This window comes from Chiloscyllium punctatum, chromosome 40 (assembly GCF_047496795.1).
Source record: "Chiloscyllium punctatum isolate Juve2018m chromosome 40, sChiPun1.3, whole genome shotgun sequence".
In the NCBI taxonomy this organism is placed as follows: Eukaryota; Metazoa; Chordata; class Chondrichthyes; order Orectolobiformes; family Hemiscylliidae; genus Chiloscyllium; species Chiloscyllium punctatum.
Genome location: NC_092778.1, coordinates 62,368,453 through 62,392,285, shown reverse-complemented (window position 1 = coordinate 62,392,285; position 23,833 = coordinate 62,368,453). Strand labels below are relative to the sequence as shown.

General features: G+C 41.3%; 1 protein-coding gene across 1 annotated transcript in view; it reads right to left on the bottom strand.

Annotated features, from left to right (window-relative positions):
• The window catches only part of dnah3 (dynein axonemal heavy chain 3), a 193,852-nt gene that overhangs the window by 103,681 nt on the left and 66,338 nt on the right, over window positions 1-23,833 (bottom strand). Inside the window, exons 16-24 of the mRNA XM_072560097.1 lie at window positions 22,010-22,154; window positions 20,452-20,663; window positions 17,789-17,880; window positions 16,105-16,219; window positions 13,476-13,592; window positions 9,706-9,885; window positions 7,549-7,685; window positions 5,573-5,774; window positions 1,353-1,445 (exon numbers count right to left, since the gene is read on the bottom strand). Coding sequence (XP_072416198.1) covers window positions 1,353-1,445; window positions 5,573-5,774; window positions 7,549-7,685; window positions 9,706-9,885; window positions 13,476-13,592; window positions 16,105-16,219; window positions 17,789-17,880; window positions 20,452-20,663; window positions 22,010-22,154 — 1,293 coding nt within the window. The remainder of the gene's footprint in view (window positions 1-1,352; window positions 1,446-5,572; window positions 5,775-7,548; window positions 7,686-9,705; window positions 9,886-13,475; window positions 13,593-16,104; window positions 16,220-17,788; window positions 17,881-20,451; window positions 20,664-22,009; window positions 22,155-23,833) is intronic.

Genomic DNA, 23,833 nt, shown 5'->3' with positions numbered 1-23,833 from the left:
CACATGCACACACACACAAATAAGTTTGTGGGGTGAATTTGTACTTGTAGAATTATATCTTGTTTTGCTCAAAAACTGCATGAATCCATGTAAGATTCTGTAAATCCCTTTTTTTTTAGATTAGAATCAGTCTGAACATTTGGGCACAGACAGCCTCACACAGGGCACCTCAACACTTTCAATGCAGTATCTGAGCTGACATGGCACCTATTGTTAAAGTTCACTTGAGAATGTAACTTTGAAATAAAGTTCTGGGATTTATATGTGAAAGAACTGAAACCAACATGGTCATTCTAAAAGATGAGAGAGCAAACGAACAATCCAGGTCTTTTTCAATACATCATTTCAGTTGCATCACACTATAAACTTTTGTGATAAATTCTGTGTCTTACAATCTTGTACTCCGCAACCACCTGATGAAGGAGCAGTGCTCCGAAAGCTAGTGCTTCCAAATAAACCTGTTGGATTATAACCTGGTGCTGTGTGATTTTTAACTTTCACCATGGATTGGACTTCAATAAAAATTGCAAAGCTGGAACTGGCTGATTTTTGTTCAAGGAGGATACTAACGGTATCAGAACCAAAGGGAAAGAGGGAGTTAAGGTAGCCCTGGCTCCTCAGCATCCTCTGAGCTCTGTGTCAAGAATCTGGCTGGTTTCTGTGAGACTCCAAAGGTTTGGGACAGAGAAGCAGCAAGGTGGAAAGGTGAGTGCAAACTGACAGACGGGTAGAAATCAGAACAGTTGGCAAGTTGAGGGGGAGGGTGCAGTGAGCTTGGGGCAGAGGAGTTCTCTCTCAGTTTCCAGCCACCAGTTTGGCAACGTCTGTGCCTTCAGACATTGTAATGCCCAACTCACGTGACCCCCCTCCACCCCTCTAAAAAGTAACAAATTAGACGCAGAATGGGTCAAAGTGGGAAAAACAGTTGGGGAAGCAATGTCCTATTTTTTTCCCTGAGTATTCCCTTTAAATGGGCAATTCCTTTCAGGCATGTACCCAATCTCTTTTCTATGTTACCTTGGAAACGGTACCCAGCTCCCTTTCAGGTTGTTTGCTTCAGACCATAACAATTCACTCCTTTGGAGAGAAATCATCATCTTTCCTATACAACTGCAACCCAATTAAAAGTCTCAGGTCGATATGCTGTATTAGAGTATCAATAATTAAAAACAACATTAACCTGAATAAACAAGTGGTACAAATTCCATAGAAATAACAAAAAGCCAACAACTAAAGCCAAGGCAGTTCCTACATTACGCTATTAAAATCAAAACTGTGCATGATTGTGTACCTTAGTCTTAACATTTTTCAAAAGTGTAAACAAACTGCAGTTGACAGTTCGGTCCTATTACCTGAACGTAGTTGGAAATTCCTTCTTTAATGACATGCTTAATGCTGCTAAGCATCAGCTCTTCAACTTGCAAAAGCCATTTCTCCACCATACCCTATAAGAGAGAAACCACAAGAAAATAAATCACTTTTTAAAATCTGATTTGGGACAATTCAGCGTGGGCTTATTTTCTAAAAGCAATGGATGTTGGTGAAGTGGGAGATGGCACGGGCAGGGTGACACTAGGCACATGGACACACAAGATGGCCGCCGGACCACAATATGGAGAGAGACAGCAGAGCAAACACAGACACTGCCTGGGGACTACGAGCACTATACACTCACAACCTAGTTGATTAGTTTAAGGCACTTTGTGGTTAGCACTGCTGCCTCACAGTGCCAGAGACTTGGGTTCAATTCCCATCTCAGGCAACTGTCTGTGTGGAGTTTGCAGATTCTCCCCGTGTCTGCATGGGATTCCTCCAGGTGCTCCGGTTTCCTCCTACAGTCCAAGAGATGTGCAGATTAGGTGAATAAGCCATGCTAAATTGCCTGTAGTGTTAGGTGAAGGGGCAAATGGGTATGAGTGGGTTGCTCTTCGGAGGGTCGGTGTGGACTTGTTGGGCCGAAGAGCCTGTTTCCACACTGTAAGTAATCAAACGCTGACAGTCTGATACGGACTCAGTACAGAGTGCTAATAGCCAGGGCTGCAGTAATCTTCCTTCTCAGGAAGAGCAATTAGCGCCCATTACTACAGCAATGGACTTCCACACAGACATCGAAACCGACAACGACCGCACTGAAATTAACAAAGGTTGCGCTGGAACTGACAATGACTGCACCGAAACTATTAACTATTCTGCAATGTTCACAATAAACAAACCATGTTCCAGAGACAACAACCTCATCACTGTCCTAATATATCACAAAATGTATAAAAATATCTTGACATGTGCCCTGGGTTGAGAGAAGACTCACAGCTGTCCACTGTGCTGTTGGTGTCTTTCTCTCCCCTGAGCTCTGGAATTTACTTGTACAATTAACTCTTGTCGTTGAACCCCGGCTCTGACTCCGAGGCTGGTGATTCTCCCCACAACATTATCGTGCACATCAGCACATTATGGAGACAGTTCCCATTATTTCCCAATCATTAAGCACAATGGGGAGCACCCAGAGATTTTCTAAGACATGTTCTCACCATCTGCAGGCACACCCTCAAACAACTAGCCCTTGGATGTTCAGCCTTTTTCTAGTCAATTGGGCCACATTGAGCTAAGTGCTATTAAAATCAGCTGCAATCAGTAGTAGTGTCCTCACCTCAAGACTAGCAGGTCTGAGTTCAAGTCACACCTGGCTCAGAGATGTATTGGAAACGCTTAACTAAAAACCCTTTTTAACAATCAGTGAATAGCCTACCTGCAATTTGGTCCCTACAAATGATGACAAGTTTTATTGGTCTCAATCTTTACTTGCAATCAGGGGACAGGCATGTTTCAGTAGTGCAGTTAATATAATTCAAAATAAGGCAAAAGTGAGGACTGCAGATGCTGGAAATCAGAGTCTAGATTAGAGTGGTGCTGGAAAAGCCCAGCAGGTCAGGCAGCATCCAAGGAGCAGGAAAATCGATGTTTCGGACAAAAGCCCTTCATCAGGACTGAAGGCAGGGAGTCTCCAGGGTGGAGAGATAAATGGGAGGGGGTGGAACTGGGGAGAAGGTATTCTTGTGGAAAGCCGAATGCCTACCTTGAAGAAGTTCTCCTCCTCTCTCCACAAGAATACCTTCTCCCCAGCCCCAGCCCCCCCCCTCCCATTTATCTCTCCACCCTGGAGGCACCCTGCCTTCAATCCTGATGAAGGGCTTTTGCCCGAAATATTGATTTTCCTGCTCCTTGGATGCTGCCTGACTTGCTGTGCTTTTCCAGCGCCACTCTAATCATAATTCAAAATAACCCTTCACATAGCTCCAAACATCTAGGGTGTTTTTCTAACAATAAACAGTGTATAATGGGCTCGCATGTAACCTATTAATTCATTGTGAATCCAGCTTTATTGATCCAAGTTATCACCACCATTCCTAAATTTTAAGTGCTGAAGCTGTGTACCTCACTACTTAACATACAAAGGAATAGGAAAACACAAACTTACATCTGTTATATCAGTCTAAATCAGAGCAATTTTACAACGCTACAAAATAATTGCTAGTGTTTTCCAGCTGACTTACTTTTTAAACTGTCCTTTTTGAGAATTAGGTTGTATTTTCCATATGCTTGTTATTGTATCGCAATCTGTTACATTAATATGACCCATGTTTCACAAACTGAACCCTCCTAACCCTGCTAGAATGGATAGACACATGACAGAATGGACACAGGAAGGATGTTCCTGAGTAACCTTTAAGTCCAGCACTGTCTAAGGGTGTGGAGTCAGCCATTCAAGACTCGGGTGAGGAGAAATATCTTCACTGAGAGGGTGGTGACCCCGTAGAATTCTCTAGCAAAGAAAGCGATTGAGGCCAAAACTTCAAATGTTTTCAAGATGAAGTCAGGCATCATTTTTATGGTTGAAGGGTTGTAGGGTATGGGGAGAAAGTGGGAACAGGGGACTGAGTTGGATGATCAGCCATGATCAGATTGAATGGTGGAGGAGGCTTGAAGGGCCGAATGGCCTACTCCTGCTTCTACCTTCTGCTTTTTTAAAACCTATTTTTCTGTGATTTGATAGCTTCAAACATTGACTTTCACAACAGTGATGTCTTTAACCAGATTCCAGTTATAACCCACACCACCCCTCAATGTGAAAATCTACCATCTGGGTTACTTCAGATCAGGAGAACCAGGAATTTTTTCCAAATGCACTCTGGCCTCAGCAGAAATTATTTTTAAAAATGTAAAAATTAAAGGAAGACAGAATGATTAAATTACTCTTTTAAAAGGATGGTTGAGAAACTGTAATAATCAGGCTTCCATTCTATAAGGGTGAAAACTCTTATCCATGTTGGAGATGGATTTTAAAGAGAAGTCTGATACCCATGTTCAGAAGCGCAAATTGATGTTTATTTGAGCTTTTTACCACACTTGTGGGCGAGACCACAGACTGCTCTGTAGCTGGCTTTTACATTGAACCCATTTGCCCTCTTAATTACAACTCAGGTCAGAGGTGAGTGATACTCTTCCTTTCCCAAGGCTATTTATACATGATGGTTATATGCAACATTGATATCCATGCTTGCCACATCTCCGCTGACCTACACGTCCAATCCTGTGAATACACGATCAATGACGGGCAACTTCATGGTGCACCCTAGGTCCTCTCATCATCTCATGATGTTTGCCAGACCCCCAATCACCTGCCCTTGGACTCTTATGATTATTGACCACATCCCAGCACCAATTGTTATGCCCCTTCTTAGACATTTGCCAACCGCATCATGTACTTGCTTTTAGCTAATGACTTTTCAAATTCAGTCATGTGATTCATATCCCTTGCTGATCTTAGTACAGAAGATTAAAAACAATGTTTATTTCTACTAATTGTTATAATATTTTAAATGTCAGCTCTAATATAAAGTTACTTATAAAGTTATACATAGTTTAACCTAACACTATGATTCTGTGACAAAGCTAACACTTTCGGGAGCAGTTTCCCACTTAGCCGACTGGTGACACGGCAACTGTTTATTCTCTCCGTCGTGGTGACCCTGTTTCAGAATTGCTTCTGCCTACCACCACCACAATATGGTACTCTTATGCGATTATCTGATTATACCTTTTTTATTATTCTAATCTGCAATGGCATTTATAGAAACTCGCCTCTGCATCCAAAGGCTAACTGCCTTCAGAAATATAATTCCCCATTATCGAATAAATATAAACTTCTATTCTTGTATGAACATGTGTCTACTCTAATATATAAACAGAATTATTTAAAAATCATCATCTCAGCTTTTCCTTTCGATTTCATAAAAGTCAGAAATCTCAAATCAAATGGTTTTCATGTGAGCTGCTTTATCAGTCTTGCTGTTTGCATTCTAGTCTCATCTTTCTAACACTCAAAGTCTGTCTGTGAAAGACATGAGTAGAGCTCTACGAATCGCTGCATCCTTCAAATCCTTGTGTCAATTAAGAAGAAAACCCCTAATAACCATTTGTTATATTCAGCCATGGGAAATTACAACTGTCTACATTTTGGGTTCTTCTGCAATCATTGAAAGAGCAACTAAGAAACGTAGGAAGCAATGGGTACCTTTGCTTTTGCTGGGTAGATCATTTTAATGAATGGAACTATTTCATCTTCAGAGCTGATCATCCCTGTGATTTGGAGCTGATCACTGAACTGAAGTTTCGCGATCCCTTCAAAGCACTTCTTCAGGTGTGGCTGAACTCGAAGCGGGTCCTTGGTTTCCGAGAGAATCTCAAGCAGCTCATCATTGGACAAGAAAAAGAATCTGAAGAGAAAAGCAACAGCGGGACAAAGACAGCAAGTAAATGATCTCAATCTGACAACATTAGACTTTAATACACAATGCAGGGTGAGGAGGGAGGATACATGGGAGCGAGGATGTGGAGCAGGTTGTACCAACACAACTACAACAGTGGACAACTCTCAGTTGAAGAGAAAGGAAGACATCTCAGCCAGTCTGATAAGGAAGAAGGTGTCATCAAAGCAAGTTCAATGGAATCAAAGAAAAGCGGGGAGAAAATGTTTTTAGAGGAAACTGGTTGATAAGAGATAGAATCATGGACAATTATACTTTTGTTCCTACAAATTGAAGTGCTTCCTGGTCTACCCCAGGTCTCAGGAATCTCTGCAGCTGAACAACTGTGTGTCATCAAACCTGGAGATGGATGATTGGTGTACCAAAGCCCCCAACAGATATTGCTCTGATATCAAAATTATCCCACTCCCATGATTTAGGAGGGGCTTCAGAGTGATGGGTAATGGAGCACATGAATCCCTGTCTGTTGCACACTTTTGGCAGAGCAGGATCCTTGCAGAGGATCCCGGGTGTTCTTGTGCATGAACACAAAAAGTCCGCTTCCAGGTGCCGTAGGTAATTAAGAAGGCAAAGGGCATGTTGTCCGTCATTGTTTGAAGGATGGAATTTAAAAATAGGGAGATTATACTACAGCTTTTTTGGATGTCAGTGAGGCCTCATCTGAAGAACTGTGTACAGTTTTGGTCTCCTTACTTGAGAAAGGATGTGTTGGCATTGGAGAGGGTGCAGAGTAGGTTCACTGGGTTGATTCTGGAGTTGAGGGGGTTGGCTTATGAAGAGAGATTGAGTAGACTGGAACTATACTCATTGGTATTCAGAAGAATGATGGGAGATCTAACAGAAACATATAAAATTATGAAGGGGATAGATAAAATAAATAGAAGCAGGGAGGTTGTTTCCACTGGCAGGTGAAACTGGAACTAGGGGACATAACCTCAAAATAAAGGGGAGTAGATTTAGGACTGAGTTGAGGTCCTCAAAGGGTTGTGAACCTATGGAATTCCCCGCCCAATGAAGCAATTAAGGCTACCTCATTGAATAATTTTAAGGCAAAAACAAATAGATTTTTGAACAATAAAGGAATTAAGAGCTATGGTGAGTGGAAGGGTACATGAAGCTGAGTGTATGAAAAGATCTTATTGAATGGTGGTACAGGATCGACAGGCCAGTTGGCCTACTCCTGCTCCGATTTCTTATGTTCGTACGTTCTTGTATTTTTCTTGGGCTCTGAAGCACTGGGAGGTTGGAGCTGCATCTACTTCAGAATGGAGCTCTTTGTATTTGTGGTAGATGTGACAAGGTAAACAGGATACTCAGGTCTGCACTGCTGCTTGGTGGGTTGTGAATTAGCTGTACCTAAGTTCACAATACTCTCTTTATCATTTACAACATAAGTGGTGACTGGTGGAATACAACCAGAATAACTAAAGAAATTGATTATTAAATATAACCAATATTTAATTGGTTATATTTAATATAGCCAATATAAATATTTGTTTATATTTATAACATATATTATGTGTATATGCATCAGATGCCTCAATAAAAATATCCACTACATCTTGGATTATTGAGATACAATAATAGTCTTACTATTTGTGGGCTAGATTCGGGTTCAAGTTCTAAAATATTTATCTCTTACATCTAAAATACTGCTATTTTTAAACTTTTTATACTTTTATATGAAGAAAAATCACAGCATATTTTAGAAGGGATCTATTACCTTGGGAAGTAGAGTCTTTTCTTCTCTAAATATAAATTAAGTCCTTTCTGGATGTCCTCCAGGAGAACATTAGCCTCCAAAAGTCTTTCCAGCATATTGGGCTGAGATGTTGCTACCAAAACATGGGTATCTTTTACCTTGCAACAAAACAGTCAAACACCACAGGTGAGAACATGACAATTCTGTGTTATCACGTCTCCTTCACAACACATCAAAAGTTATACATACTCAGCATAGAATTCAATCATAGACTATAATCGATATTAAGCCAACTATTATTTATTATGAAGTCTCTGGGGTAGACTGCTTTATCTCACCGCCCAACTCCATTTTAATTTAGCTCTCTACTTCTCCCTCACCACTGACAATCTTTCATTGCTCTTATGGGTTTTGTATGTAAATTAGTCAGTTGGAAACATGGGGGGGATTTACTGGTGGTGCAAAAGGTGAAAATTGCCACAGGTGACTTGGTGGTGATAAAAGCTGTTCAGTTGTATGTGGTAGCACATCAGGATGCAGAAAGAGAGAAAAACCAGTCTCTGGTCTGTAATGCGGTTGTACCAGTAGGTGATGCTGTAAATGTATTACATCAGGTATATATGCAGTCCGTGGCTTCACCAGGTGGATACTTCATCTTCAAATCCATTTAATGTTGTTGCTACGTGATACTTCTCATTGAACCAGATTTGCTCACCACACTTGATGATAGTTGTAGAGTGAGGGATGGTCCAGTCCAATGCGTTCCAGATTGTTGGGGAGAAAGGTTTTACTGCCGCTCTTGGCTCATTGCCTCTCATGGATATCCAATCTTAACCCACTGGACCCTATCTCCATCTATCCTGTTTACTGCAGTGGATGTGCTACACAACACAATGGAGGGCATCTTCAGTGTGAAGATGGGGCTAAGTCCACAAGGGCTATACGTTGGCACCCACTGTGACAGGGGTGCATTGTCAATAAAGTGGAATCAGTATCCTTATCATCTCATTAATGCTGTCAACATTTTGAAAGCGGTCCATTGCTATGTGCTAGAAGCACCCTCCTGTTCACAGTGGGTAGATCCAAATAGTTGTAAACCAAAACAAAAAATCAGAAGCTTCCTAAACTCAGGGCACAACTGACATGCACTTTTTTAGCCTCCTGTAACACACAGATCAAAACCAGTTTTGACCAACAAAGATTTGCAAACAGAAAAGGGTATGGATGTGAATGGAGGGAAACAGAAAATCACATTCTGAATAGAGCAACTGCAAAGCAAATGTAAGAAAATATTATTCTTAGCCCTAGCTTGTACCACAGTTATAGAAGGAAGTGGTTGGGCAGCCAGTCGCTGCTTTCAAATCCTCCTGCATTATCTAAGGTTTAAGTTGGAAAGGAGATTTCTAACATTTGGCAATCCTAAACTCTAAATTTTCATTCTATTCTTTCACAGCATGTGTGTCTCTCTGGCAAGATCAGCATTTGTTGCCTGTCCCTAATTGCCCCTTGAATTGAGTAACTTACTGGATCATTTCAGAGGGCAGTTAAGAGTCCACCACCACAAGTTGGCTAGACCAGACAGGTAATAAAGCCTTCCAAAAGGCTGTCAGATTACATTAGATTTCCTACAGTGTGGAAACAGGCCCTTTGGCCCAACCAGTCCACACCGACCCTCCAAAGAGTAACCCACCCAGACCCATTTCCCTCTCACTAATGTACCTAACACTATGGACAGTTGAGCATGGCCAAATCACCTGACCTGCACATCTTTGGACTGTGGGAGGAAACCGGAGCACCTGGAGAAAATCTATGCAGACACGGGGAGAATGTGCATACTCCACACAGACAGTCACCCGAGGCTGGAATCGAACCGGGGACCCTGTGCTGTGAGGCAGAGTGCTATCCACTGAGCCACCGTGCCACCGTAAATGGCTGTTAATGAACTAGGTGTTTTTTTAACAACAATGAAGCTAATTATCATCACTAGATTAGCTTTTAACTCTGGATATTTTAGAATTGATTTTAAATTCCATCAGCTCCTCAGGTAGGATTTGAACCCATGATCCGGAGCATTGATCTGGGCCTGTGGATTACTGATCCAGTAACATTATCACTTAACCACTGGCTGTCCTACCTCCAGTTCAAATCATCCCTATATTGAACAGGTGATTTACTTACAGCTTCCAACATAATGTCTTTCCAGTAGCCGTCTACAATACCAAATTTCCGACCTTCTTCTGGCATTTGAGCAATGATATCCTCGGAGCTAAAGATAGGCTCAAGGTACAACCACGTGGCCTGACACTTTAACCAGGCATCTAGAATATTCTGCATTAGGACAAGCTTCTCCTCCCAGACCTAAGTTATTAAAAATTACAAACAAGACAAAAATCATTAGGATGATATAAGATAGTAGAAGTATAGTCTACCTTGGCAGACTCGAAAGGCTGATTGGCCTACTCCTGCTGCTAGTTCCTAGCTTCTATAATGTTATGGGCCAGACCAGACCTCCTCAAAATATATTATAAAGATAGTCTACACCCTAAGATTTTATTTTTTAAAAGTAAATGTTAGTTAAATGTATTCAATACAATAAAAGAAAAAATAAAATAATTGGCTTAGCTGTAACTCTATTGAAATGCTTAATAAAATAATAGATTAGTTTGCTACTAAGCAGTAACTGTTACCACATAGTAATATCCCATATATACATTCTCGTCAAAAGGCAAATTCAGAAAACAGAGTGTCTCACATGCAACTCCAGCAGAAGGAAGTGAACCCCCAGCTTTTAGCAGTAACCAAGAGAGGAAACAAACAGCTTTCATTTCCTCAAGACCCCATCAGCAACTGCTATTACCGAAAACTAAAAAAAACCTAAAAAATCTTTAAGGATAGCAGAGATGATTCTCAATAGGAGTGAAAGTGAGAGGGTAGTTGTTAAGGGAGACTTTAACTTTCCAAATAGGAATACTATAGTTCAAGTAGTTTAGATGGGTCAGTTTTTGTCCATTGTGTGTAGGAGGGTTTTCTGACACAGTATGAAGACAGGCCAACAAGAGGCGAGGCCACATTAGATTTGGTACTGGGTAATGAACCTGGCGAGGTATTAGATTTGGAGGTAGGTGAGCACTTTAGTGATAGTGACCACAATTCAGTTATGTTTACTTTAGCAATGGAAAGGGAAAGGTATACACCAGAGGGCAAGAACTACAGATGGGGGAAAGGCAATTACGATGCAATTAGAGAAGGTATAGGATGCAGAGGATGGGGAAAGAAACTGCAGGGGATGGGGACAATAGAAATGTGGAGGTTATTCAAGGAACAGCAACTGCTTGTCCTTGATAAGTGTGTACCTGTCAGACAGAGAGCAGGAGCCATAGTCTACTAAGGAAGTTGAATCTCTTGTCAAGAGGATGAGATGTGAAGGCTCAGTTAGGGTGTTTGAGAATTACAAGGTAGCCAGGAAAGACCTAAAGAGAGAGCTAAGATGAGTGAGGAGGGGACATGAGAAGTTGTTGGAAGATAGGATCAGGAAAACCCAAAAGCTTTCTATAGGTATATAAGGGATAAAAGAATGACTAGAGTAGGACTAGAGCCAATCAAGGGCAGTGGTGGGAAGTTTTGTGTGTGTAGTCAGAAGAGAGCAGGGATGTGCTAAAATAATATTTTTTGTCAGCATTCACACTGGAAAAAGACAATGTTGTCAAGGAGAATACTGAGAAACAGGCTACTAGACTAGATGGGACTGAGGTTCACAACGTGGAGGAGTTAGAATTTCTGGAAAGGGTGAAAATTGATAAATCCCCTGGGCCAGATGGGATTTATCCTAGGATTCTCTGGGAAGCCAATTAGGAGATTGCTGAGCCTTTGGCCTTGATCTTTATGTCATTATTGTCTACAGAAATAGTACCTGGAGACTGGAGGATAGCAAATATTGTCCTCTTGTTTATGATGGGGAGTAGAGACAACCCTGTTAACTATAGACCAGTAAGCCTTACTTTGGTTGTGGGTAATGTGTTTTAAAAGGTTATAAGATATAGGATTTATAATCATCTTGATAGGAATAAGTTGATGAAGTTTTATGAAGGGTAGGTCGTGTCTCATAAACCTTATTGAGTTGTTTGAGATGGTGACCAAACAGGTGGATGAGGATAAAGCCGTTGATGTGATGTATATGGATTTCAGTAAGGCGTTTGATAAGGTTCCCCATGGTAGGCTACAGCACAAAATACGGAAGCATGAGATTGAGGGCGATTTAACAGTTTGGATCAGAAATTGGCTAGCTGAAAGAAGACAGAGGGTGGTGGTTGATGGGAAATGTTCATCCTGGAGTTTAGTTACTAGTGGTGTAACGCAAGGATCTGTTTTGGGTCCACTGCTCTTTGTCATTTTTATAAACAACCTTGATGAGGGCATAGAAGGACAGGTTAGTAAATTTGCGGATGACACTAAGGTCAGTGGAGTTGTGGATAGTGCTGAGTGATGTTGTAGGTTACAGAGGGACATCGATAAGCTGCAGAGCTGGGCTGAGGGGTGGCAAATGGAGTTTAATGTGGAAAAGTGTGAGGTGATTCACTTTAGAAGGAGCATCGGGAATGCAGAGTACTGGGCAAATGGTAAGATTCTTGGTAGTGTAGGTGAGCAGAGATATCTCGGTGTCCATGTTCATAGATCCCTGAAAGTTGCTACCCAGGTGGATAGGACTGTTAAGAAGGCATACGGTGTGTTAGCTTTTATTAGTAGAGGGATCGAGTTTCGGAACCATGAGGTCATGCCGTAGCTGTACAAAACTCTGGTGCGGCTGCACTTGGAGTATTGCGTGCAGTTCTGGTCACCGCATTGTAGGAAGGATGTGGAAGCTTTGGAATGGGTGCAGAGGAGATTTACTAGGATGTTGCCTGGTATGGAGGGAAGATCTTATGAGGAAAGATTAAGGGCCTTGAGACTGTTTTGTTAGATAGAAGAAGGTTGAGAGGTGACTTAATTGAGACATGTCAGATAATCAGAGTGTTAGATAGGGTGGACAGTGAGAGCCTCTTTCCTCAGATGGTGATGGCTAGCACGAGGGGGCATAGCTTTAAATTGAGGGGTGATGGATGTAAGACAGATGTCAGAGATAGTTTCTTTACTCAGAGTGTAGTAGGGACATGGAACACACTGCCTGCAACATTGTATACTCGCCAACTTTACAGGCACTTAAATGGTCATTGGATAAGCATGTGGACAAGAATGGACTAGTATAGGTTAGATGGGCTTCAGACTGGTTTCACAGGGTGGTGCAACATCGAGGGCCGAAGGGCCTGTACTGCACTGTAAAGTTCTATGTTCTACGTTCTATGTTCTATCTTGGTTCTCTGAGAGCTTGACCACACCAACTTGTGCTATTTCTATTGTTCCAATGTTCAAAAAGCACCAAGGTCTCAAGAGCTGTTTACTTTCTCACAGACCACTCTTCAGCTCTCTTTCAATCTCGCTCTTAAAAGGAACCAGAACAAAGAACACCTCGTAAAGCCACAGTATCATCACAATAACAATCAAGTAATAAAGTCCCATCCATTTTGCTTGGGGGAATTTGATTTTTTAAAGAGCATATTTAACAGTAAAATGTGATTTGTACATTATTTCTATTATCTAATCAAACTGTGTTTTTCAAAAAAGTATAGCTTGTACCGAAACATATAAAAAAATCCAAAAAATTGACTCAAATTATAATGTTTTTATTACTTTTAAAAGCTTTACGCAGATAACTGGTTAATGTATTTTGCTACTTGAACTGCTTCCCATCACATTGCAAATTCAGTTCTAAAATTTAAGATAAACCGCAGGTATAGATTTACTTATTAAAATATACTCCATTTATTATCGGTGCAGAATTAGACAATGGTTCCTAGCTCATTGTGTTTAGTATTGGTGTATTCCAAATGGACTCCCTTATCTATTTGTCTTACCTTACACTCAGCTTCAATAGGCTTGATAAATGGAGATCCACGCATTGTCTGGGTTTTAATGACATGGTCATCCAGCAGTACCTGGATATCATCCACTGAGGACAGTATGCTTATATTCTGAAAATGTAGGAGGTTACAGAAAGGAATCTTATCAGTAATTGATAGGAATCAGTGTAGTTTATCTACAACTTCACATTAAGGTACCAGTTTCTGAGCCATAGTTATGACGTCAAATTAGATTTTCAAAATAATTGACATTTACAGTAATATGACTATAGTGATTGGAACCAATAAATCTTATTGACTATGAGATCCTCAATTGGGGTTGTTAACCTGAGCCAATAGGGGACTCTTGGCTGACAGATATAAACAGGGGATCCAGAGTATTGCCTCGGAATCAGGGACTAGCTCTAAGCTGGCTGGTTACAGCCAGTGTACTGAGCACATGTAAATAAATGGTGGCTTGGTGATAGGATATCTGCCTCTGTGCAGTTACTTCAGTAATAAAATTCCTTAGTTTTCAAAAGAAATGCTTGTGTTTCTATACACCCATACAAGACACCGGCCCCTACAACCCCACAGAAGGAAAATCACAGCCCTGCATTTTGTGACTTTTTGCTGAGCAGTCCGTTGTTGCAGTAAAGGTACCCACTGGCATGATGCAGCAGATAATTTCAGACTGCGCCTGGGTAAACTAATCCAAGCACTAAATGCAATCTCACCTGATCTCCAAAGATATTAAGGTTAACTTTAACTTTTCAGTGGCTGACTGCTCATTTTGGAGGTGAAGAGGCCAATGGAATCCTGAGGCCTAGTCATGGGGCCCCTGTTTTGAACTGGGTAGGCAAGTCACAAATACCAAACAGGGGTTGCCTAGAACAGCTCGCCTCAGGAAGACATTTTTTTTGTGGAGCCCATGAGAAAGATTCATTCTGCTTCTGATTGCGTAGAAGTGAGAAATTAAATCCCAGTTTTTAAGAAGAAACCCATTCCAGCTACGTCCAAGAAAAACAACAGTACATGTTTGTCTGTTAGCATTGCAGTTGGGGTGTTAGTTATGCCATTTTATACAGAAGAGTTTCTGGAGAAGCTTGTTGTGAGTCAGGTGGTCTGGTGAATAGATTATGTTACAGTTACAGTGGCTGACCACCCAATATAATAGTGAAAAGCCTGTTTTTAAGCCTTTGGTGATACAAATCAGCCCTAATATTCTCTAAAAGAATTACAGAGCGATGCAGAGTGTGAATGTGGTTAACCATTTGATAAGACATTGGAGCAGCAGTAGGCCATTCAGCCCATTGACTTTGTTCCAATATTCAATTAGATCATTGGTTGATCTGATAATCCTCACCTCCACTTTTTGTCTTTTCCCCATAACCCCACTGATCAACAATCTATCTTAGCCTTGAAAATACAGGGTGGCACCGTGGCTCAGTAGTTACCACTGCTGCCTCACAGCACCAGGGTCCCAAGTTCGATTCTGGCCTCGGGCAACTGGCATTGTGTGGAGTTTGCACGTTCTCCCCGTGCCTGTGTGGGTTTCCTCCGGGTGCTCTGGTTTCCTCCCACAGTCCAAAGATGTGCAGGTCAGGTGAATTGGCCATGCTAAATTGCCCATAGCGTTAGGTGTATTAGTCAGAGGAAAATGAGTCTGGGTGGGTTACTCTTCGGAGGGTCGGTGTGGACTTGGTGGGCTGAAGGGAATCTAATCTAAACCTAATAATTCAGCTTCTGCAGCTCTCTGCAATACAATTAGATATATTCTCCATCCTCTGAGAAAATAAGTGATGCCTCACAGAATTTCTAAAGTGTGGGAGCAGCGCAATTTGGCCCATCAAGTCCACACTGACCCCCTGAAGAACATCCCACCCATTCACCTTATCCCTGTAACCCTGCATTTCCCAAGGCTAATCCACCTAGCCTACACATCCCTGGACACTATGAGTAATTCCCCATGGTCAATCCACCTAACATGCACATCTTTGGACTGTGGGAGGAAAGTGGAGCACTCTGAGGAAACCCACACAGACACGGGGCAAATGTGCAAACTCCACAAAGACAGTCGTCTGAGGGTGGGATTGGACTAGGGTCCTTGATTCTGTGAGATAGCTGTGCTAACCACTGAGCCACCACGCCACCCTCTGACTCTCCCACAATGGGAAACAACCTTTCTGAATCTACCCTGTCAAGTCCCCTAGGAATTCTGCATGTTTCAATAAGGTTGCCTCGCATTCTTCTGTATTCCAACAAGTGCAGGCCCAACCTCTCATCATAGCATAATCCCTCCATACTCAGTATCAGCCTATTGAACCTTCTCTGGACTGTCTCTAATGCCTGTTCATTCTTCCTTAGGTAGGATCTGAGATCTTTCCTTACCCCAGCCCACTGATGCTGCAATCATCAGGAAAAGCCTTGTTGCCACTGTGACTGAGAGCAACCATTTCAGCAGACAGTACCAAAGACAGTATTTACTGGGCCGCTCAAATCCTGTGACTAGACACAATAAAGTTGCCAAGTTTTAGGCAAAATTGTTCAGGATTAATCAGTCAATATTAAATATTTGCCCGTCATGGTATACAAGTGAAGAGGTTCATCATTTTTCAATTCTCTTGGTTTGAAACATACTCACCGTGTCCCTATACTTTGAAAAGTTGAAGATTAACTCCACCCATTCTGATTTCATCTTTGCAAGAGCTTTCTCCAGTGAATACTCTTTGCTGGCTGCGACACCAATCTCTTCCAGTCTAGGCATATCAGTAAATATGTATGCAATTTAAGATTTGCATATAGAAAAAACACTCCATTTTATAAACCACATCAACAAAATATAAATGCATGAAACACACTCATTGTTATAGGATATCAGAATTTCTGTAAGTGACATAATACAGGGGTGGAGTAAGATTCATGCTCCTCTGTGTTCACATGGAGAGTTCTTCGGGCAAGCATTACCATCGCAAAGAGATCACGGTACAGGTTAGAGCATCATTTACTCTGTATGACAGGGAGGACAAAGGTCAACACTCTGGTGACCCTCTTGCATATCATGACCTGGCCGTTGAAAGACAGTAAAACTGGCCCATGTGCCACACTAGTCTTACACATTTCATAGGTACTTTCTAAATCCCCTGTTCAGAGATGTTATTATACAGCTCTGCAGCAGGTGAGACTCGAATATGGGTCCCCTGGTTCAGAGGAAGGGGGATTACCGCTGTACAAGAGCACCTCAGTGCCTCCATTTTAGATATTTTCTAATGAACTTTGCTCAGTCACATGTCCACAGTAAGTGTGATTTGAACCATGGCTCCTGGCTCAGAGATAGGGACACTCCCAATGCACAACAAGGGCTGCCAAATCAACCTGTACAGACTTATTATGAGACATTTCCAGTATGGATGGGACTTGAACTAAAACTTTCTGAGCCAGGGGCAGGGACACTACCATTGTACCGTGACTTCAGCTAGCATCAGTCTTATATACTTCAAAATGGAGGTTCAATATGACAAATATGTTCATTCCCAAGCAACGTTCCCTCTAAGCTGCATGCAGGCAGCTGTTCCAATGTCCTGTGTACAGCGATTGGTGGGCCAATACAGAATCCAAAATTTCCTGCTGATTGCAGCATCAGTGAGCTGGGGTATGGAAAGATCTCAGATTCTATCTAAGGAAGAATGAACAGGCATTAGAGGCAGTCCAGAGAAGGTTCAATAAGCTAATACTGGGTATGGAGGGATTATGCTATGAGGAAAGGTTGGGCCTGCACAGAAGAATCCACTTCCATCAGTTCCTGCTGCATATAGACGTCAGTGGTCCATGCAGAAAAAAGAAGGATTTTAGGAACATCTTAGAACCCCTAGAGTGTGGAAACAGGCCATTTAGCCCATCAAGTTTGTCAAGTTGACATCAATTTTCCAAACAGTATCCCCCCTTACCTGTAATCTTGCATTTCCCATGGCTAATCCACCTAACTTGCGCATCTTTGGACTGTAGGAGGAAACAGGAGCACCAGGAGGAAACAAATGCGGACATGGGGAGAATGTTTGTGTGGTGTTTGCACAGTCGCCCGTGGGCGAAATTGAACCCGGGTCCCTGGAACTGTAAGGCGGCACTAACCACTGAGCCATCATGCCTCCCATCGTTTCCAAGTATTGCTGTTTTTTTTATTTGCTTTTGCTCTCTGGCTGGGCACTGGTTTCAGATCTGCTCAGTGAAATCTGATAGCTGGTCCAGTCACTTTAGGGTCTGTTGACGTTCAGGTGTTGAGGAAATAGTGTGAAAGGAAAAACAAGGCGGTAACGATCTGAATTGCTTACTTCTCACTGTAATTTGCAAGTCCAAATTCTAGCATTTCCTGCAAGGTGGTATCTTTTTGTGGTTTCACATCAAATCCAACAATATTGCTGATCTGAAAACAAACCATTGGTCAGTACAGAATTTAAAGAAACTAAAATTTCTAGTTTGTTTAAAATATCTAAAATACACAATACATTCTGTAGTTATTTTTGCTTTTCCTTCAGTAGGTCTCCCACAACCTGCTGAGAGAAGTGGATGGGGGCTTTTACATCTTGGGGTATGCATTTTAAATGGTCAGTGCATTGACTATAGGAGTTAGTTCATAAATCCATAAGATATTGGAGCAAAATTAGGCCATTCTGCCCATAATGTCTACTCTGCCATTTAATAATGGCTGATATGCTTCTCCCCTCTAGTTTCCTGCCTTCTCCCCACAACCTTTCAACCCATTACCAATCAAAAATCCATCTAACTCCTCCTTAAATTTATTCACTGTCCCAGCATCCACCGCACTTTGGGGTAGCAAATTCCACAGATTTACAACCCTTTGGGAGGAGTACTTTCTCCTCAACTCTGTTTTAAATTTGCTTCCCTTTATCCTAAGTCTATGACCTCTTGTCCAAGAATGCCCCACAAGAGGAAGCATCCACTCTATAAGGGCTTTTGCCCGAAACGTCGATTTTGAAGCTACTTGGATGCTGCCTGAACTGCTGTGCTCTTCCAGCATCACTAATCCAGCATCCACTCTATGTCTATTTTATACATGATTTGGAGATGCCAGTGTTGGACTGGGGAGTACAAAGTTAAAAATCACACAACACTAGGTTATAGTCCAACAGGTTTAATTGGAAAGCTAGTGCGCTTCCAATTTAAACTTGTTGGACTATAACCTGGTGTTGTGTGATTTTTTAACTTTATTTTATACACCCTTTTATCAACTTGAATACCTCAATTCGATCCCCCCTCATTCTTCGAAGTTCGAGAGGGTATAGGCCTAAACTGTTCAATCTCTCTTCACATGGCAAACCCCTCTCTCTGAGATCAACCTAGCGAACCTCCTCTGAACTGTTTCTAATGCCACTACATCTTCCCTTAAATAAAGGGACCAAAACTGTGCACAATACTCCAGGTGTGGTCTCACCAATTCCTTGTATAGCTTCAACAATACTTCCTTCCTTTATATTCTAATCCTTTAGTTATAAAAGCCAACGTTCCATTCATTTTCTTTTTTATCTGCAGTACCTGCATGCTAGTTGTCTGTGACTCATGAACAAGGACACCCAGATCCCTCTGTACCAAAGCACCCAAACGTCTCACCCCATTTAGATAACATGTTGCGGCTATATAGAACATTAATGAGGCCACTTTTAGAAAACTGTGCTCACTTCTGGTCTCCTTGCTATCGGAAAGACATGGTTAAATTTGAAAGGATTCAAATAAGATTCATAAGGATGTTGCCAGGGTTGAATGGTTTGAGCTTTAGGGAGAGGCTGAACAGGCTGGGGCTGTTTACTCTGGAGCATCGGAGGCTGAGGGGTGACCTTATGCAGGTTTATAAAATCATAAGAGGCATGGATAGGACAAATAGCCAAGGTCTTTTTCCCAGAATAAGGCAGTTCCAAAACAACAGGGCATAGATTTAAGGTGAGAGGGGAAAGATATAAAAAGGACTTGAGAGGTAATGTTTTCACACATAAGGTGGTGCGTGTATGGAATGAGCTGCCAGAGGAAGTGGTGGAGATTGGTACAATTACCAATATTTAAAAGGCATCTGGATGGGTATATGAACAAGAAGAGTTTAGAGAGATATGGGCCAAATGTTGACAAATGGGACTGGATTAATTTAGGATATCTGGTCGGCATGGACATGTTGGACTGAAGGGTTTGTTTCCATGCTGTACAATTTTATAACTCTATGGCTCTAAGACAGAAAAAATGTCATGTTCATAAACTAGTTTGGATGTCACAACATCTTTCTGCTTAAAATGTTCACTTACACCACTCTTGAGGAGAAAGAATTTGTATTAGTGCCTGACTTGATTGTCCAACTGTGATTCAACTGAAACCCATTTGGGGTCATTTTATCTTCAGGAATGACATAAAAGGCAAAATTTCATTTCATTATACACAAGACCAATTTCTCTCTTTCAATAACTTCACCACGCAAATGAAAAAAGTTGAAATTATGCCAGTGTGTGATAAACTGCAGTCTTATTCTCAGCCAGTACCACTAGTGTGAAGTAGCAACATCAGGGATCCCTACTTTCATCAAAGTTTCAGATTCCTATGCCATGCCAATCAGAAAAGGTTACAATCTGCAGGATCCTTTCAGCTATGCTCCTGACAAGGTAATTTACATTGTGAACATCAGTAATATTGAAATTGTACTGAAGCATATACCTCAGTGTAGAACATGGTGCAAGGAGAGAAGTTAATTTCTAATGCATGCTCTTTTGTTTCTGATTTGAAATGCATTAGTGTCAGGCTGTATGCCTGACCTGGAATATATATTGTAAATTTTATAGCTATTATATTTGCGCTATGTTCCACCTTAGAGTGGAACATGCTGTGTGGAGACAATTTGAATTTTGATGCACTTTTGATCATTTTTGAAGTTGAAATTTCGACAATATATTTTTCAAAATTCTATGAATAAAGTACATCTTTGAAAAGAAAGCATTACCTCATTCCAATGTCTATCTTTGATGCCAGGATTACAGATGATTGCTATAATTGGTAGGTGAGGTTTAAATTTCTCAATTTTAAGTTTAGCACTTTCTGCTACACGTTTAGGTCCTGTGATATCTGAGAACGTCTTTGTCAGTTTATATATTGTTCTCCACATAGTTGAAATATCATTAGTAATCTCCTCAGCATCTAGGCCTTGAAAGGGTCCTACAAAATGATGAGAGTAGAAATTCCAGCAGCAAGTTAGCAAAATGATCAGAACTATTCCAGTCATTATCTAAAGTTGGATCACGAGCATTCCAGTTTATTTTATAATCCAGACCTTTTAATTACAAAGTGTGTTTAACATGACCCAATTTCCGAACATAAAATGAGTAACAAAGACTACTTTCCTACACTTCTGTAATGTTGCCCAATGTCATCTGACTTGTAAGATCATACCCAAGTTTACTGTGAAAAATTGCCAATAATTTTGGAAATATCACCAGGGCCACAAATATCTGGCCTCAGAAATTTTAACATAGACACATAGAAAATAAGGGAATTAGACTATTCGGCTATTCAAGCCTGCTCCACCATTCAATACGACCATGGATGAGCATGCTACTCAGGATTTGGAGACGCTGGTGTTGGACTGGGGTGTACAAAGTTAAAAATCACATAACACCAGGTTATAGTCCAACAGGTTTATTTGGAAGCACTAGCTTTCACAGCACTGCTCAGTACCCTGTTACCACTTTCTCCCCATATCTTTTGTTCCCTTTAGCACCAAGAACTGCATCTAACTCCATCTTGAAAATAATGTTTCAGCTTCAAACATTTTCTGTGGTAGAGAATTCCGCAGGCTCACCACCTTCTGGGTGAAGACATTTCTCCTCATCGTAATCTGAAATGGTCTACTCAATATCCTCAGACTAGCCTGGCTCTGGACTCCCTTATCCTCGGAAACCTTCTGGTGTTTACCCTGACTAGTCCTGTTAGAATTTTCTAGGTTTATGGTTAGCATGGATCGGTTGGACCGAAGGGTCTGTTTCCATGTTGTATGACTCTAGTCCTGCCATTCCAGAAAGCAGCCAAATTAACTCAACGTTACTCGCAGGATCTTTACATTTAATTCTGTATCATTTTAAAATTGTACAGAGTTCAATAAATGGGATTTCCTTTTAATGAAAAATGTTGTCTGAATCAGCAGAAAATATCACCAGTGTTTATATGGAAACTTTAAGGTGATAGAGTTTGTAGACCACAGTGAAAGAGAGACTATCCACTCACTTTAGTTTGTAGACCACAGGGAAAGGGTATCGATGTTTCGGGCATAAGCCCTTCTTCAGGATTCCTGAAGAAGGGCTTATGCCCGAAACATCGATTCTCCTGCTCCTTTGAAGCTGTCTGACCTGCTGCGCTTGTCCAGCAACACATTTTTCAGCTCTGATCTCCAGCATCTGCAGTCCTCACTTTCTCCACAGGGAAAGGGAGACTATCCACTCACTCCACATACTTTAACCAGTTTGTACTAAATGATTCCTTTCATCGGGCAATCTCTCAAAACTCACCATTCATCCACATCTCTGATTTAGTGTAGAAATTATATGCTGTGTTCCACAGCTGCTCATAAGGCTGCTTCTGGCTGACTGTGACTAGTAATTGAGGAAACTGGGTCATCTTGTGTTCCAAAAGCTCCTCTTCTCTGTTTATAGCCTTAAAAAAACAAAGAATGAGGTTCATTATGGATATTATTGGCATCAAAGAGACCATTGATGGTACAGTTTTGATATATGAAATGTATTAAGACTCTAAATAATGAAACTCCAGGCAGAAAGTAATATCACTGGAGCTACAGATGCTGTTATGTGAAGAAAAAGGGATTAGAAAGTTTGGGAAGATACAGTTTTGTCCTCTGGAGACACTGGTTTATAAAATGTAACAATTCTGTGTTGAATAAGAAAGTTACTTATGAAATAGAAGCAGAGGTAGATCATTTGGCTTCTCTAGCCTACTCCACCATTCAATCAGATCATGGGTGATCTTCTAACTCATCGCTAATTTTACGCAATTTCCCCATATCCCTTGATCCCTTTACTATCTAAAAGTCTAACAATCTCCACCCACAGCCCCCAGGCTAGAAAGTTCCAAGAACTCACAACCCTCAAGTGAAGAAATTCCTCCTCATCTCCATTCTAAATTGTCTGCTCATTACTTTGAGATGGTGTCCCCTGATTCTAGACCCTTCTGATCAGGTGGAAAGCATCCATATTGCATCCACTCTGTGAGACCTGATAGGATTCTGACTGCTTTAGTGAGATAATTGTCCATTCTTTTAAATTTCAAAGTATCCAATCCCACTCTTTTCAATCTCTCCTTACTGGACAGTCCCATCAATCCTGTCCCTATGGCAAGTACATCATTCTTTCAAAAAGGAAATCAAAACTGTTTGGAATATTTGAGGAGTTGTGATAGAGTGACTACACAGAGGACCAGAAAATAAGGAAATGGATCTGGGTCACAGGGTAGCTTGGAATAATGTTACCACCTCATGGATCAAAGCTTAAACCAATCACATGGGATGCTTCTACATTACCACATATTTGATTGGATTGTATAATAGCAGCATTATTCTGCAGCACAGTGTGAATTAACCTAATAGGAGAAAAAATAGGAAATGTACTAAGACTTCTAAACAGAGTCCAATAGTGAATACTTTGGGCAGGAGGTAATGTTACTGATGCTACAGGCACTGCTATGTGAAGTAAAAGGTACTAGTTAGTTTGCTAAGATATGGCATCTGTAGAATTTCAAATAAAACTTCCCAAAGTAAACTTCCATAAAGGTAATGTCACAGTGTGGAAACAGGCCCTTCGGCCCAACAAGTCCACATCAACCCTCTGAAGAGCAACCCACCCAAAACCATGTCCCTCTAACTAATGCACCTAACACTATGGGCAATTTGGCATGGCCAATTCAACTGTCCTGCACATCTTTGGATTGTAGGAGGACACACACACACACACACACACACACACACACACACACACACACACACACACACACACACACAATGTGCAAACTCCACACAGATAGTCAGCTGAGGCTGGAATTGAACCTAGACCCTAGCACAGTGAGGCAGCAGTGGTAACCACTGGGCCACCGTGCCACCCCCAACCTACAGGCCCAGGTAAATGCTCTGTGTACATAGGTTCAAATCCCATCATAGCTGCTGATGGAATTTAAATTCAATCAATAAGCATGGAATATAAAATTGATCTCAATAATAGTGACTATGACAATTAACATCGATTACCATAAAAATCTGCCTGGTTCACTAATGGCCTTTAGAGAAAGAAACGTGCCAACCTTACCTCATCTGTTTAGATGTGACT